This window comes from Neomonachus schauinslandi, chromosome 7, assembly GCF_002201575.2.
Source record: "Neomonachus schauinslandi chromosome 7, ASM220157v2, whole genome shotgun sequence".
Lineage (NCBI taxonomy): Eukaryota > Metazoa > Chordata > Mammalia > Carnivora > Phocidae > Neomonachus > Neomonachus schauinslandi.
This window is the reverse complement of record NC_058409.1, coordinates 7,207,456-7,225,219: the sequence shown is the minus strand read 5'-3', so window position 1 is coordinate 7,225,219 and position 17,764 is coordinate 7,207,456. Positions and strand designations below refer to the sequence as shown.

Below are 17,764 nucleotides of genomic sequence, written 5' to 3'. Positions count from 1 at the left end.
AATTTTACTGTACTTTTTGGTACCTTTTGGGAATCTAATGTATTGTAAGGTATTTTACACGTGTCCTGATTTTGCCACGACCTGGATATTGAAGCTATCCAAGCTTTTGAAATAAAAATTTAAAAACCCCCAAAGCCTGGGTGAGTGTGGGGTGTGCTGTGAAGAGCGGGGAAGGGCCTCCTGAGCCTTCGAAGCTCTAGTACCCTCCATGACTAAACAGCAGTCCTCTCAGGTGGGGCCATGGACACTCAGCATCGCCAGTGAGCTGCTTGTAAGGACTGGTCCTGCTCAGGACTTGAGCCTTTTTAGAGAAAGTTAAAGGACTCTGACTGGAGGCAGCTTCAAGGGGGTGAAGGTGGTACCGTGAGGGATGCTGCCCCCAGGGCAGTGGAGTCTGAGGCACCTGCAGACTGTTCTGTCTTTCCTTGCTGGTGTTAGTGGGATTCGGTTTCCCAGCAAGGACAGTGTGAAGGCAGTGTCCTAGGGACCGGCTGGATGGGACTCAAAGTGCCCCCTCTGGCTGAGCCTGGCTGCTGGCTGAACTGAGGCCCCCCAGAGCTGGTGGTTGAGGCCTCAGACCAGCAAAGATTTGTTTCCCCTCACTTCTAGAACTGGCTTGGGGGAAGGTGCTACTTTTGCCCTCTCCTGTCAGCTATCAAGTGCAAACTGTTGGGAGAGGTTTCTGGCAGGATGGCTGGAGAGGACCCGGTTAAGAGCAAGGTTTGGCTTGCTGAGGATGCAGACCCCGGCGGAGGGTTGCAAGGAGTGAGGCCCACTCACCTGGGGGAGGGAGGATGTGACGTGGCAGGGCTGCCTAGGGCCGGAGCCTCAGCGTCTCACAGCTTCTCACCTTTTCTTCCATGTCTGAAAAACAGCACAAAGCCCCCCTGCTTAGCCTATCTCCAGCATCCAAGCTTCTTGGATGACAGTTTGGAGACTGGGCCCTAGTCCAGCCCCTTGACCATGTACACAGGCCAAGCCACAGGGTCAGCAACGCTGTCCCGAAAGGACAAAGCCAGACCTCCCTCAGGTTTCCTGGGACTTCAGGCTCAACGGCAGCCCAGGAAAGCAAAGCCAGGTCCATGCCCAGTCAACCTGCCTCTCCTCCCCTGGGCAACCCCCCCTCCCCCACAGCGGGCGCAGGTTTCTGCAAGGAGCTGGGATTTTGCCCAATGGCCACCCCTGCTCCCAGCTCTGCACGTGCAGCATGGCCTGCAGAGACCTGTCCGCTTCCGTCACTCTGGGGGGCCCGGTGAGTGCATTTTAGGGGAGACCCTGGACTGATCCTGATGTTTCCTCGGGGGCCGGAAACCGGAGGAGTCTCCTTTTGCATTTCATCAGTCCTGGGTGCAAATCTCATTCCAGCCGCTCAGCAGCTCAGCCGCCCAAGGGGATGCTGGCCTTTTAAGTAAGGCACCAGGCTCCTGCCACCCACGTAGTACGTCCCCCCGCAGCTTCACGGATAACATGATGGGGGCGCTTCCCTGGAGCTCCGATTCCCTTGCCCCGTGTCCAGACTGGTGCTGCCCAGGCAGGATGGTGAGTGGCTCAGGAAGCCCTTCCTGTCACACCGCAGTTCCTTGGTCCCTGCACGGTCTGCAGGACTCGCGGCCCGCTGCGGAGCCCCCTTCCTGGGCACCCGGGAAGGTCCTAGCTCCCGGCCGCAGGTTGGGCTCTAGAGTCGAGGGCCCCCAGCTCACCTGTCAGGATGGTATCCATCTTGGCCACCACGTGTCGCGCGTTGTCCACACTGAAGCACATCGGGGGTTTAAACTTCAGGACGTTCCTCCCAGGGCCGTCAGTGCTCAGCAAAATGTAGTTCTCTTTCAGCCTGGGGGTGGGGGGGGCAGCACATGGTAAGGCCCTGCTGCCCAGCAGCCAAGGAGCCCTTCATGGGGCCTCCCCGCCCCCCAAGCCCGTCCTGTCCCCGGGAGCCCCACCCCTGTCCAGGTCCCACCAGGACACGGCTCTGGCTGCCTCTGCCCGACCTCCTGCCCGCCCGTCCTCCGGAGCCCAGCATTAAGGGCTCCCGTGTGGCGTGCCCCGCCCCTGGCCCCCCCCGGAGCCCCGGCCTGAGCCAAGCATTCCTGCGCTGCACCGATGCTCACAGGCTGGTACCGTGAACCCCACGTGCCCCCGACCTAGCTTCAGCAGCTTCCCTGCCAACCCTGTTTCTGCTTCCTGCCCCAAAGTAATCTTGAAATTCCAGAGGACTCTCCAGTTTTAATTTCCAATTCTTTCTAGGAAGATGGCTTCACTCTCCTTAATGTTACTGGTACCTAAAGACGTTAACATTCCACATTTGCACTTCGACCTAGAAAGGTAATTTGGCCAGAAAGAAAGGGTCTGACGTTATTGTATTTACGTTCTGACCCCCACTTCCATTCTTTCTCATTCCTTCGTTATTTTTAAGTCTTGCCAGTTTGGCTCCTTTCGCCCGTACCGTTCTTGCCGGCACGGACCGTGGTCCTATTAGAAAGAACAAGGTCTGGACTTGCGATCCAGCCCCACCACCTACCAGTGGGGCCCCCGTGGGTGCCACCCCCCCATCCCCACCCCGGTTCTGGTTTCCTCTCTGCACTGGAGAACTCAGGTCTGGCTGCCTCCTTCCCACTGACCCTGAGCCCCGAGGCTCCCCGGAGGGGAAGGCGATGGGTGAGCTGCTGGGTGCACCCGACCCGCAAAGAAGGTAGGGCTCGGGCGGCAATGGGGGAGGGGGGTCAGTCTCAAAAATCCCAAGGAAGGGAACATTTTTACATTGTTTCTGTTCACATGCTCTTAGAATGATGTGCATTGCACGATCTGAGTAAGGACACACGTGGAATACCAGAGGAGTTCGCCAAGGTGGGGGAAGGGTGCTAAGAAGAGAGTCACAAGGAAAAGGGTTGTGAGGCTCAGGCCCCGCCTGGGGTCGGCTGAAACAACATGCGAACTGGGGCTGCGGTGGGGGACCCCGGAGTCCTGCGATCCCAGTCCTCCACACGCCTTCCACCCAGACAAGGAGCAGGAGGTCTGTCCGTCCCGAAAGCCCACTGCTGTGGGAATGGGGAGCCCCAGGTCCGCCTCTGCCACCGTCCCTGGTGTGGCTGCAGGGAAGCTGCTTCCCCTGGGGCCGCCAGGGGCTGTGAAACGCGGCTTTCGGCTCTGGGACCCTCGGCTGGGAACCGGGAACGCACTGCCCCCACCTGAAGCCTTTGTGCAGGGCCCTGGCCAGGAGCTGGCAGGGGACACACAGAAGGGGCCCCTACCCTGCTCTGGCCCAGATGCCACCTCCTTCAGGTCACCCTCTGTGGGCCTCCAGCCGAAGCAGAAGGGAGGCTCCTTCCCAGGCAGGGCCCCGGAGGCTGCAAAGGCAACTTGTTTCGAGCAAAAGTACCTGGACACCACGTAGTTCGCCTCTTCAGTTGCTGGTGTCCTGGTTGCCGTGTCTTTGATCAGGTCCACACCAATAAAGAGCCCGACGCCCCTGAAGCAGAAAGGTGACATCTTTGGAGGCCAGGCTGAGGGGCCGCGGTCCTTGCTCTCCCCGCCTCTGCCTGCGCCTGTGGAAAGCACTGGGGCCTGTGCCTCTGCTTCCTGGGGAGGCTGGGAGCTGCAGAACCCTTGGAGGGTGGTGACCCAGTGGCAGGAAGTGACTGCGAGGGGAGGGGCCCCAGGTGTGACAGCGGAAATGCTGGGGGTCAGAGCCCAGGTGGACCCTGCTTTCTCCTTCCCTAGAAGTGCCATCTTGGGCAACAGCCCCCCTTGGTGCTTTAGCTCCTCCTCTGTGGGCACACAAGTCCCCACCAACCTGGGTGGCGATGAAGTGACCGAGGAAGCCCCACTCTGCCCCTGGCCGGTGTTCAGTTAGCGGGTAAGGACTGCTGCCCGAGCCTCACCTGACGTCCCCGATGATGGGATGTTTGGCTTTCTGCTGTCCGAGGAGCCCCATCAGGACGCTGCCCACGGAGGCGGCGTGGGCCTGCAGCTGCTCCTTCGCCAGAACGTCCAGGACAGCCAGGCCCACGGCGCAGGACACCGGGCTGCCCCCAAACTGCGCCAGGGGACAAACGGCGGCTCAGATGCCGAACCCCTCAGAACTCCGAGTACTCGGGGCTAAACGGGCTCCCCACAAAGCTCCCATAGGCTGTCCTCTCGCCTTTCCTGGTGCTAACATGACTGGGACTCAGGCAAGCTACCCCAGGGGTTCAGGAGGAAGCCCCAAGAGGCAGAATCAGAGGAGAGGGTACTGTGCATACCCACAGAGCTGGCTTTCGCTGAGAGGTGCTAGGGCCCCAGCTCACAGGGTAGGCCTGGACCCAAAGCGTCCGACTAGGCCCCATCACCTCCGAGCCTGAGCCACATCCAGGAAAAGCCACTTTGAACAGCTCTCAATTCGGTGCTCACGTTAACTATGTGGTCCTGACTGACAACTGGCCCACCTGGCTCTGCCAGCAGGGCTGTCCCCTCCAGGCCCCCCAGAGCTTCGGCCCCCTTCCTTCACCTGGCCCTGCAGGTGTCTGAGCGGGGGGCCTGTGTCACAGAGGGGGTGGCGCGAGGGTGTGTCTTGCGGACCGCTTCTTTTTTTTTAAACTATATTTAAAAAGAAAACTTTGAGGTAGACTTTACGTCCAATAAGCTGCAAATACAGTGTATATAGTTCAATGCGACTCAACAAGTACACATACCCGTGGAACCTCCACCACAACGAAGATACAGAACATTTCCATCACTTCCCAAAGTTCCTTGTGCCCCTCCACTGCTGGCTCAGGCTACCACTGACCTGCTTTCTGTCACTACAGTTTTGCTGTTTCTGGAATGTTCTCTTTTGTGCCTGGCCGCTTCTGCTCGCCCTGTTTTTGTGATTTCCTGGCTTGTCCTGTGTCTCAGGAGCATGTTCATTTTACTGGTGCATAGTATCCCACTGTATGGACGTACCATCCTTTGTTTATCCAATCTCCTGTTAGTGGTCCCTTGGTTATTTTGATTTTTGGCTACTACGAATAAAGCTGTTTAAGAACATTTATAACAGGGCGCCTGGGTGGCTCAGTCGTTAAGCCTCTGCCTTCGGCTCAGGTCATGGTCCCAGGGTCCTGGGATCGAGCCCCACATCCCTGCTCGGCGGGAAGCCTGCTTCTCCCTCTCCCACTCCCCCTGCTTGTGTTCCCTCTCTCGCTGTCTCTCTCTCTGTCAAATAAATAAAATCTTAAAAAAAAAAAAAAACACTTATAACAAATCTCGGTGTAAACAGATGTCCTCATTTCTCTTGGGTAAAACCTAGGAGTGGAATTGCTGGGTTGTAATCATAAATGTAATAGCTTTCTAAAGAAACTGGGAGACTTTCCCGAGGTAGTCGTATCGTATTACATTCCCACCATTAGCCTACAAAATTCCAGGAGCTCCCACCCTCAAAATGATTTGGAATTGTCAGTCTTTTTAACTGCAGCCATTCTAAAGGGTGTATAGTTGCATCCTCTAGATCATCTTCAAACTGGGTGTGCAGAGCCCCGTATTTGAGATCATACAAAGCTTCCTAGGTGATTCTGCCATGAGGCAGATTTCTGATACGTCCAAAACAAATTATGTGTGGAACGGACACAGAGGATGGATTGAGGCTACTTCTTGTATAATATTATTAACCACGAACTTGTTAAAAGGTGGAGTGTACGTATTAATAGCATCTTTTGTTTAGAATCATGACCCAGCCAAGATGCTGAACTAGCACAGTAGGTAGGTCATTGCCCCAAGATCACCCCAGAGGAGCAAGAGGAGGAAAATGAACAAGTTCTGACATAGTCCTGGGCATCCAGAAGGTCATGCATACACATAGGGCTATGCGCATGCCCTGTGCCATGTGCATGTTCAGGAAAGACCTGAAAAACTCTAAGCTCTTGCCGGTGGTGAGCTTAGACAAGTTGTAGGCTGAGACAGAGTTGTAAGCTGCTTGGCTGGAAGCCAAGATGGCAGTCTTATTAGACAAAGACATTAAATCAGATGTTATGCATGTATTAAAACAACTAAAGGAAACCATACTGCAAGAACTAAAAAGCAAAGCATGAAGATGTCTCACCAAACATGAATATCATTAAAGAGAAATTTTTAAAAAGAACTAAATAGAAATTCTGGAGTTGAAAAGCACAGTAACTGTAATGAAAAATTCACCAGAGAGGCTCAACAACAGATCTGGGCAAACAGATGAAGGAATCAACAAATTTGAAGATAATGTCAACTGAGACTGTCTGGTCCAACCAGAAAGAAGAAATGAACAGAGCTTCGGCAACCCATGGGACACAATGAAGCAAACCAACATTTGCATATGGGAGTCCCAGAAGGAGAGGAGAGAGAAAGACACACAAAGACAAAGAGGGTGGGAGAAATGGGTAAAGGTGGTCAAAAGCTAACACATTTCCAGTTATAAAATAAGTAGATCGGGCGCCTGGGTGGCTCAGTTGGTTAAGCGACGGCCTTCGGCTCAGGTCATGATCCTGGAGTCCCGGGATCGAGTCCCGCATCGGGCTCCCTGTTCAGCAGGAAGCCTGCTTCTCCCTCTCCCACTCCCCCTGCTTGTGCTCATTCTCTCTCTCTCTCTCTGACAAGTAAATAAAATCTTAAAAAAAAAGACATCAGATAGTAACTCAAATCCACATGAATAAAGAGCACTGGTAAAGACACAAAGAGGTTGAAAGCAAAAGGGTGAAGATACACCATGCAAACAGTAACCAGAAGAGTTGAAGTAGCTGTACCAATATCAGACATAAGAGACTTGCAGATTAAAATTGGTATTAGCAACATAGAGAAACATTTCATAATGCCAAGAGTTAATCTATCAAAAGGATATAACCATTACAGACACATTTGTACTTAAAAACAGCCTCAAAATACGTAAAGCAAAAACTGACAGAAGTGAAAGCAGAAATGTACCATTCAGTGACAAATGGACAGTTCAGTCTCTCATTTTCAGTAACTGATAGAACTATACAGATCAACACAGAAATAGGGGATTTGAACAACACTATAAGCTGACTAGACCTAACAGACACATACAGAACACTCCAAAAAAGCAGAAAAAAACACTTCCCAAGTGCACCAGTGGATCAAAGAAGTCACAAGGAGATTTAAAAATATAGATTAATGAAAAGGAAAACCTAGCAAAACTTACAGGATGCAGCCAAAGTAGTACTAATGTGAAAATTTCTGTCTGTAAACATGTATGTTAAAAAAGAAAGATCTCAAATGAATAATCTAACTTTCCACTTTAAGAAACCATAAAAAAGAGGGACGCCTGGGTGGCTCAGTTGGTTAAGCGTCTGCCTTCAGCTCAGGTCATGGTCCCAGGGTCCTGGGATCGAGCCCCGCATCAGGCTCCCTGCTCTGTGGGAAGCCTGCTTCTCCCTCTCCCACTCCCCCTGCTCGTGTTCCCTCTCTCACTGTCTCTCTCTCTTGCTCTCTCTCTGAGAAATAAATAAAATCTTAAAAAAAAATTTTTTTTTACGGCGCCTGGGTGGCTCAGATGGTTAAGTGTCTGCCTTCGACTCAGGTCATGATCTCAGGGTCCTGGGATCCAGCCCTGCATCGGGCTCCCTGCTCCGCGGGGAGCCTGCTTCTCCCTCTGCCTCTGCCTCTCTCTCTCTATCTCTCATGAATAAATAAAGAAAATCTTAAAAAAAAAAAAAAAAAGAAACCATAAAAAAGAGCAATCAAAACCAAAAGCAAGAAGGAAGGGAATCCTAAAGACTGAAGTGGAAATAAACAGAAATACATTTCGCTGCACTGGGAGCAGCTCTCCTTCCACGGCCCCTCATCCCCTGAAAATGTCCGCCGGTGCAAAGTTCGTCTCCACCCCCTTCTTGGTCAGGAGCACCTCCCAGCTGCTGAGCCCATCACTGTCTGCAGCTGTACTAAAAGCACTAGAGACACTGACGGATGAGGTACCTACAAGAGCCTCAGCGGCCTGGCAGCCCCACATCCCCTGACCTCACTTATTTCTAGCCGCAGCTTCCAAACCAGTGCCATTTCAAGGGACACGCGCACAGCAGTCCAGTTCATTGGGGCTGGGGCTGCCACGGTAGGGGTGGCTGGCTCTGGGGCTGGAATTGGGACTGTGTTTGGGAGCCTCATCGTTGGTTATGCCAGGACTCCCTCTCTGAAGCAACAGCTCTTCTACGCCATTCTGGGCTTTGCCCTCTCGGAGGCCATGGGGCTCTTCTGCCTGATGGTGGCCTTTCTCAACCTCTTCGCCATGTGAAGGAGACGTCTCCACCTCCCATAGGTCTTTCTCCCGTGTCTTGTCTGCCCTGTATGTTCCTTTTCCTATACCTCCCCAGGCAGCCTGGGGAAAGTGGTTGGCTCAGGGTTTGACAGAGGGAAGACAAATAAATACTGTATTAATAAGATCTTTAAAAAAAAAATAGAAATACAGAAAAATAAAAAAAACCCAACAAAATCAAAAGTGGGTTCTTTGAGAAGATCAATAAAATTGACCAACTTCAGCTAGAATGACCAACATAAAGACTCAAATTCTAAAATCAGGAATGAAAGAGGACCCATCACTACCAAACTAACAAACTTAAAGAAGCAAAAAGTATTATAAGGGAATAATATGAACAAATGTATGTCAACAAGCTAGATAACTAAGATGAAATGCACAAATTCCTAAAAGATAAAATATACTGACGCTGACTCAAGAAGAAACAGAAAATCTAATAGATGTGTGCAAGTAAAAAGGAAAAATTAGTAATAAGTTCCCATAAAGAAAAGCCTAGAACCAGATGGCTCCACTGGTGAATTCTACCACAGTGTTTAAAGAAGAATTAGCACCAATCCTTTGAAAAGCCTTCCAGAAAACAGAAGGGGCATAAACATTTCTCAGCTCATTTTTTTTTTTTAAAGATTTTTATTTATTTATTTGACAGAGAGAGACACAGCGAGAGAAGGAACACAAGCAGGGGGAGTGGGAGAGGGAGAAGCAGGCTTCCCGCAGAGCAGGGAGCCCGATGCGGGGCTCGATCCCAGGACCCTGGGATCATGACCCTAGCCGAAGGCAGCCGCTTAATGACTGAGCCACCCAGTCGCCCCTCTCGGCTCATTTTTTGAGGCCAATATTACACCATGATACCAAAACCTGACAAAGACATCAAAAGAAAACTACAGATCAGTATCTCTTAATAATACAGATGTGGAGGAAAGGTTCAAGATGGAGGTGTAGGAAGATCCTGAGCTTACCTCCTCCCCAGGACACAACAAATCTACAACTACCTATAGGATAATTCCCTCTGAAGGGGACCGAGAAACTGGATGAACAGAGCCTCTGCAAGAAGGGACAGCACTGAGACAGATAGCAGAGACAGAGATATACTCTCACTAAAGGAAAAAACCATACCCCAGGGGCAGCATTCCACAGTCAGGAGGGATCTTAAAGGCCCACAACTTTTCCCTGAGGAGTGAGCGATTTGAGCGCCACATCAGGCACTCCAACCCTTAGATCCCGAACAAAAGAGACAAGATCCCCAAACACCTAGCTTTTAAAACCAACAGGGAGTACATCTCAGAAAACTCTAGAACTACAGGGAAATGAAAACTCTCTCTTAAAAAGCTTACATATAGATCAACTTGACTCGAAAACCAGTGCAAAACACGAGATCGAAAGGTACCTGGACCACAGGTGAAGGAGTCCCACTTACTAATCTTGGAGGGTCTGTTGGAAACATAGGAGGCAGTTGGGCCACTCTTCGAGGACTGAGACAGTGGTGGCAGCCATTTTTGCTATCCTCTGTTCTGATCTGATCCTGGCACTGGTAGGTACCATTCTGGAATCCTCCCTCCAGACTGCTAACCCTATGCAACCATGCACCTCAGCTGGGTTTCACAGCTGAATGATAGCCCCTCCCACCAGCATGCTCACAGCAATACCAGCTGGGCAGGGACCAGCCCCACCCAACAGCACGCCCACAGGAGTTGCAGGCCTGCCACAACACAAGGGTGCACACAGCCCACACAGAGGACACCCCTGGAGCACCTGGGTCTTGTTGGCCAGGAGGGATTGCACTTCTGGGCCCCACAGGACATCTTCTACATAAGGCCACTCCTTCAAGATGGGGAGATGTAGTTGAACTATCTAATGCATACAAACAGAGAACTGAGCAAAAGGAGGAGACAGAGGAACATGTTCCAAATGAAGGAATAAGACAAAACCCCAGAAAAAGAATTAGAATTGTTTGCTGTGTTCTGGTTGTTTTTGCAGTTCTTTCCACTTTAAGAAACCATAAAAAAGAGCAATAAAAACCAAAAGTAGATGCTTATCTACTAATCTACCCAATAAAGAGTTCAAAGTAATGGTCATAAAGATGCTTACCAAACTTGGGAGAAGAAAGGATAACCATGGTGAGAACTTCAACAAAGAGAGAGAAAATAAAAAAAAGTACCAATCAGAGCCAAAGAATACAATACTAAAAATGAAATACGCACTTGAGGGAATAAACAACAGATTAGATGATACAGAAGAATGGACCAGTGATCTGGAAGACAGGGTAATGGAAATCGTCCAATTAGGACAGTAAAAAAGAAAAAAGAATTTTTAAAAAAAGGAGGATAGTTTAAGGGACCTCTGGGACAATATCAAGTGTACTAACATTCACTGACTGCAGTCCCAGAAGGAGAAGAGAGAGTCAAGAGACAAAACACCTATTTGAAGAAATAATGGCTGAAAACTTCCCTAACCTGGCAGAAGAAACATACAGGTCCAGAAAGCACAGAAAGTCCAAGTTAAGATGAACCCAAAGAGACCCACACCAAGACACATTATCATTAAAATGTCAACAATTAAAAGTAAAGAGAAAAGCAAGAGAAAAGCAACTAGATATGTATAAGGGAACCCTGATAAGACTATCAGCTGAATTTTCAGCAGAAACTTTGTAGGCTAGATGACAGTGGCACAATATATTCAAAGTGCCAAAAGGAAAAAAAAAAAACACCTTACAATCAAGAATACTCTACCTGGCAAGGTTATCATTCAGAACACAGGCAGAGATAAAAGAATTTCCCAGACAGCAAAAGCTAGAAGTTCATCACCACTAAACTGGCTTCACAAAAAATATTAAAGGAACTTCTTCGAGCAGAAAAGACAGTAACTAGAAATAAGGAAATATATGAAAGAAAAAAATCTCACTGGCAAGCTGAGCCACTTATAAAACTAATGAGGGTTAAAGACAAAAGTACTAAAATCAACTACATCTGCAACAATTAATGAATACACAAAATAGATGTAAAATATGATATCAAAAACAAAATGTATGTGTGCGTGGGTTGGGGGGAGTAAAATGTGGTTTGTGTATTTATTAAAGATTTTATTTATTTGAGAGGGAGGAGGAGGGAGGAAGGGAATGGGGGGGAGGGAGAGAGAGAGAGAGAGCGAACAAGCATGAGCACAGGAGCAGGGGGAGCGGCAGAGGGAGAAGCAGAGTTCCCACTGAGCAGGGAGCCTGATGCGGGGCTCAATCCTAGGACCTGGAGATCTTGACCTGAGCTGAAGGTAGACACTTAACTGACTAAGCCACCCAGGCAACCCCAAATGTGGTATTTTTAGAATGAGTCTGAACTTAACCACCAACTGAAAATAGACTGCTACACACAGGTTGTTATATATGAACCTCATGGTAACCACAAACCAAAAACCTATAATAGATACACAAAAAATAAACAGAGAGGAATCTAAACATAACACTAAAGTCATCAAATCACAAGGGAAGAGAATAAGAGAAAAAGTAATAGAAAAGAACTGCAAAAACAACCAGAACACAGCAAACAAAATGTTAGTAAATACATACCTATCAATAATCACTGTAAATGGACTAAATGATCCAATCAAAAGACACAGGGTAGCTGAATAGATTAAAAAAAACCCAGGACCCATCTACATGCTGCCTACAAGAGACTCACTTCAGCATTAAAGATATATAAACTTAAAGAGATGGAAAAGGATATTCCACGCAAATTGAAGTGAAAAGAAAGCTGGCGTAGCAATTATTATATCAGGCAAAATAGACTTTATTTTTTCAAAGATTTTATTTATTGGGGCACCTGGGCGGCTCAGTCAGCTAAGCATCTGCCTTCGGCTCAGGTCATGATCCCAGGGTCCTGGGATCAAGTCCCGCACTGGGCTCCCTGCTTCTCCCTCTTCCTCTGCTTCTCTCTCTCTCTGTCTCTCATGAATAAATAAATAAAATCTTAAAAAAAAAGATTTATTTATTTGAGAGAGCGAGAGACTGCAAGCATGAGCAGGGGGAGGGGTAGAGGGAGAGGGAGAAGCAGACTCCCCACTGAGCAGAAGCCTGACGTGGGTCTCGATCCCAGGACCCTGAGATCATGACCTGAGCCGAAGGCAGACGCTTAACTGACTGAGCCACCGAAGCACCCCAGACAAAATAGACTTTAAAACAAAAACTGTAATGAGAGACAAAGAAAGGTATTATATAATAAAGGGATCAATCCAACAAGAAGATAAAACACTTGTAAATATTTATGCTTCCAATGTAGGTGCACCTAAATATATAAAGCAAATGTTAACATATGCAAAGGGAGAAACTGATGGTAATACAATAATAGTAGGAAGACTTTAACACCCCACTTACATCAATGGAGAGATCATCCAGACAGAAAATAAGGAAACACTGGCATTGAATGACACATTAGACCACATGGACTTAACAGAACATTCAGAATATTCCATCAAAAAACAGCAAAACACACATTTTTCTTAAGTGCACATGGAACATTCTCCAGTACAGATCACAAGGCCATAAAACAAGTCTCAATAAATTTAACATTGAGCATCTTTTCCAACCACAACAGTATGAAAGTAGAAATCAATTACAATAAAAGAATTGGAAGAAACACAAACACATGGAGGCTAAACAAGGTGCTATTAAACAACCAATGGGTCAATGAATAAATCAAAGAGGAAATAAAAAAAACCTTGAGACAAAATGAAAACACAATGGTCCAAAATCTATGAGAAACCGCAAAAGCAGTTCTAAGAGGGAAGTATAGTGACACAGATCCATATCAAGAAACAGGAAAAATCTTAAATCAACAATCTAACCTCATACCTAAAGGAATGAGGAAAAAAAGAACAAAGCCCAAAGTTAGTAGAAGGAAGAAAATAAAGATCAGAGTGGAAGTAAATAAAATAGAGATTAAAAAGAAAAAAATAGAAAAGATCTATGAAATTAAGAGCTGGCTCTTTAAAAAAATAAACAAAACTGAAAAATCTATAGCCAGACTTGTCAAGAAAAAAGAGAGAGGAACAAATAAAATTAGCAGTGAAAGAGAAGTTACAACCGATACCACAGAAATACAAAGGATCATAAAAGATTTTCATGAACAATTATATGCCAATAAATTGGACAACCTAGAAGAAATGGATAAATTCCTAGAGATATCCAATCTTCCAAGACTGTATCAGGAAGCAGAAAACCTGAACAGATTATTACTAGTAATGAAATTTAATCAGTAATCCAAAAACTCCCCAAAACCAAAAGTCTGAGACCGGAGAGCTTCACAGGTGAATTCTACCAAATATTTATTTTTATGTATTTATTTTTAAAGATTTTATTTATTTATTTTACAGAGAGAGAGAAGAGAGAGCACAAGCAGGGGGAGGGGCAGAGGGAGAGGCAGGCTTCCCACTGAGCAAGGAGGCCAAAGTGGGACTCAATCCCAGGACCCTGGGATCATGACCTGAGCCGAGGGCAGATGCTTAACCAATGCGCCCCTCTACCAAACATTTAAAGAGTTAATACTTATCCTTCCCCAAATTTCAATTTATTTCAAAAAACTGAAAGGGAAGGAATGCTTCCAAACTTATTTATGAGGCCAGTATTACTGTGATACCTAAATCAAAGACATTGTTAAAAAAAAAAAAAAGAATAAAATTACAAGCCAATATCCCTGATGAACATAGATGCAAAAATCCTCAATGAAATATTAGTAAAGCAAATTCAGTTAATACATTAAAAGGATCATACACCATGATCAAATGGGACTTATTCCCAGGATGCAAGGATGGTTCAATATCTGCAAATCATTCAATGTAATACACCACATTAACAAGACAAAGAATAAAAATCATCCAATCAGCTCAAAAGATGAAAAAGCATTTGAAAAAATTCAACATCTATTCATGATAAAAACTCTAAAAAAGGTGGGTATAGATGCAACATACCTCAACATGATAAAGGCCATATATGACAAACCCACAGCTAACAACATACTTAATAGTGAAAAGTTGAAAGTTTTTTCCTAAGATTAGGAACACGACAAGGACGCTCACCCTTGCCACTTTTATTGAACACAGTACTTGCAGGTCCTAGCCATAGCAGTCAGGCAAGAAAAGGAAATAAAAGGCATCCATATTGGAAAGGAAGAAGTAAAACTGTCACTATTCACAGATGAGCTACTACAATATAGGAAACTGTAAAGCCTGCACCCAAAAACTATTAGTTTAATGGAATTCAGTAAAGTTGCAGGATACAAAATGTATAGAAATCTGTTCTTTCCCCCCTTTTTTTTTTTTAAGATTTATTTATTTATTTTAGAGAGTGAGAGAGAAGGATGAAGGGTAGGGAGAATCTTAAGGAGACTCCCCGCTGAGCCTAGACCCTGACGTGGGGCTCAATCCCACAACCCTGAGATCATGACTCTAGCCAAAACCAAGAGTTGGGTATTGAAGCGACTGCACTACCCAAGCGCCCCTGTTGTGTTTTCATCTACTAGTAACAAACTATTGCAGAAATTAAGGAAACTATCCCATTCACAATTGCATCAAAAAGAATAACTAGGAATAAATTTGAGGAGATGAAACACCTGTAGTCTGAAAATGGTTAAGACAATGATGAAAGAAATTGAAGATGACACAAATAAATGATAAGACATACAGTGCTCATGGATTGGAGGAATATTATTAAAATGTCCATACTATCAAAAGCAATCTACAGATTCAATGCAATCCCTATCAAAATACCCAATGACATTTTTCACAAAACTGGAACAAATAATCCTAAAATTTGTATGGAACCACAAAAGACTCTGAAGAGCCAAAGCAACCTTGAGACAGAGGAACAAAGCTGGGGGCATCATGCTCCCAGATTTCAAACTATACTACAAATTATAGTAATCAAAACAGTATGGTACTGGCACAAAACCAAACACATAGATGAATAGATCAGAATAGAGAGCCCAGAAACAAAATCACACTTATATGGCCAATTAATCTACAACAAAGGAGGCAAGAATATACAATGGGGAAAAGACAATCTCTTCAATGAACGGTGTTAGAAAAACTGGACCACTTTCTTACATCATATATAAAACTAAGCTCAAAATGGATTAAAGATTTAAATATAAGATGTAAAACTATAAAACTCCTAGAAGAAAATAGGCAGTAAACTCTTGGACATTTGTTTAAGCAATACCGTTTTGGATCTAGAGAAGGACAACAAAAGCAAAAATAAACAATTGGGACTACATCAAATTGAAAACTTTTGCACAGTGAAGGAAATCATCAATAAAACCTACCAAATGGGGCGCCTGGGTGGCTCAGTTGGTTAAGTGACTGCCTTCGGCTCAGGTCATGATCCTGGAGTCCTGGGATCGAGTCCCGCATCGGGCTCCCTGCTCGGCGGGGAGTTTGCTTCTCCCTCTGACCCTCCTCCCTCTCATGCTCTCTGTCTCTCATTCTCTCTCTCTCAAATAAATAAATAAAATCTTAAAAAAAAAACAAAACAAAACCTACCAAATGGCAGAAGATATGCAAATAACATCTCATAAGGAGTTAATATCCAAAATATATAAAAACTCAGAAAACTCAATCAATTGTTTTTAGATTCCATATAAAAGTGAAATCATATGGTATTTGTCTTTCTCTGACTGGCTTATTTCATTAGCATTATGCCCTCCATCTCCATCTGTGTTGTTTCAGATGGCAAGATTTCATTCCTTTTTTATGGCTGAATAAAATTCCATTGTGTGTGTGTGTGTGTGTAAGAGAAGTTACAACTGACTGAACTACCCAGGCATGCGCGCACATACACACACACTACATCTTTTTTTTTTTTTTTTTAAGATTTTATTTATTTGACAGGGAGAGACACAGCGAGAGAGAGAACGCAAGCAGGGGGAGTGGGAGAGGGAGAAGCAGGCTCCCCACGGAGCAGGGAGCCGGATGCGGGGCTCGATCCCAGGACCCTGGGATCATGACCCGAGCCGAAGGCAGACGCTTAACGACTGAGCCACCCAGGCGCCCCTCACACTACATCTTCTTTATCCATTCATCAACTGATGGGCTGCTTCCTCTATCGTAGCTCTTATAAATAATGTTGCAATGAACACAGCAGTACATAGGTCTTTTTGGATTGGTTTTAATTTTCTTCAGATAAATTGCTAGAAGTGGAATTGCTGGGTCATACAGTGGTTCTATTTTAACTTTTTCCAGGACCCTCTGCACTGTTTTCCATAGTGGCTGCACCAATGTACATTCCCACCAACAGTGAGTGCACAAGGGTTCCCTTTTCTCCATATCCTCGCCAACACCTGTTATTTTTTTGTCTTTCTGATAACAGCCATGCTGACAGGCGTGAGGAGATATCTCATTGTGGTTTTGATCTGCATTTCCCTGATGATGAGTGATGTTCAGTATCTTTTAATGTGTTCGTTGACCATCTGTATGTCTTCTTTGGAAAAATGTCTATTCAGGTCTTCTGTCCATTTTTTCAACTGTGTTTTTTTGTTTTTATGTTGTGTAAATTCTTTACATATTTTGGATATTAACCCCTTACTAGATGTCTGATTTGCAAATATCGTCTCCCAATCAGTACGCTGCCTTTTTGTTTTTTTGATAGTTTTCTTCTCTGTACAAAAGCTTTTTAATTTGATGTAATCCTATTTGCTTATTTTAGCTTTTGATGCTGGGTACCAAGCATCTTTGACCAGGGTACCAAGACCATTCAATGGGATAAAAATAGTCTTTTCAGCAAATGGTGTTGGGACAACTGGTATCCACATGCAAGTGAGTCAAGTTACCCCACCTCATCCCATATGCAAAATATTAGGTTGAAATAAACCAAAGACCTAAGTTTAAAAGCTAAAATTATAAAATCCTTAGAAGAAAGTAAAAGTGTAAATCTTCATGACCTTGGATTAGGCAGTGGTTTGTTAGATAGGACTCCAAAGCACTAGCAAGCAAAGAAAAAATAAATTGGACTCCAACAAAATTAAAAACCTTTGTGCTTCAGAGGAGACTACGAAGAAAGTGAAAAGACAACTCAGAAATGGGAGCAAATACTTCCAAATTATCTGATAAGAATTTTTACAGTTAAAGATAAAGATTTCTTACAATTGATAACAGAATTCTTACAATTCAGCAAAAAGAAACAAGTAACCCAATTTAAAAATGGGCAAAGGACATGAGTAGACATTTTCCAAAGGATATATACGAATGGTCAATAACCACATAAAAAGATGCTCAACATCATTAGCCACGAGGGAAATGCAAATCACAATGAAATACTATTTTGCACTCACTGGGATGGCTATAATAAAAGACGGAAAATTACAAATGCTGGAGAGGATACAGAGGAACTGGAACCCTCATAACATTGTTGGTGGGCATGTAAAGTGGTACAGCTACTTGAAAAAAGTCTGTCAATCCTCAAAAAGTTAAACCTAGGGTTGCCATATGATCTAGCAATTCCACTCATAGGGACATACTCAGTAGAACAGAAAATATATGTCC

General features: G+C 45.5%; 1 protein-coding gene and 1 pseudogene across 1 annotated transcript in view; one reads left to right on the top strand and one right to left on the bottom strand.

Annotated features, from left to right (window-relative positions):
• Positions 1-17,764, bottom strand: part of PHYKPL (5-phosphohydroxy-L-lysine phospho-lyase) — a 35,281-nt gene that overhangs the window by 2,676 nt on the left and 14,841 nt on the right. The window contains exons 9-12 of the mRNA XM_021702066.1: positions 3,879-4,033; positions 3,377-3,466; positions 1,701-1,831; positions 781-864 (exon numbers count right to left, since the gene is read on the bottom strand). Of these exons, the coding sequence (XP_021557741.1) occupies positions 815-864; positions 1,701-1,831; positions 3,377-3,466; positions 3,879-4,033 (426 nt within the window). The 3' untranslated portion in view covers positions 781-814. The remainder of the gene's footprint in view (positions 1-780; positions 865-1,700; positions 1,832-3,376; positions 3,467-3,878; positions 4,034-17,764) is intronic.
• LOC110591163 lies at positions 7,752-8,224 on the top strand (annotated as a pseudogene).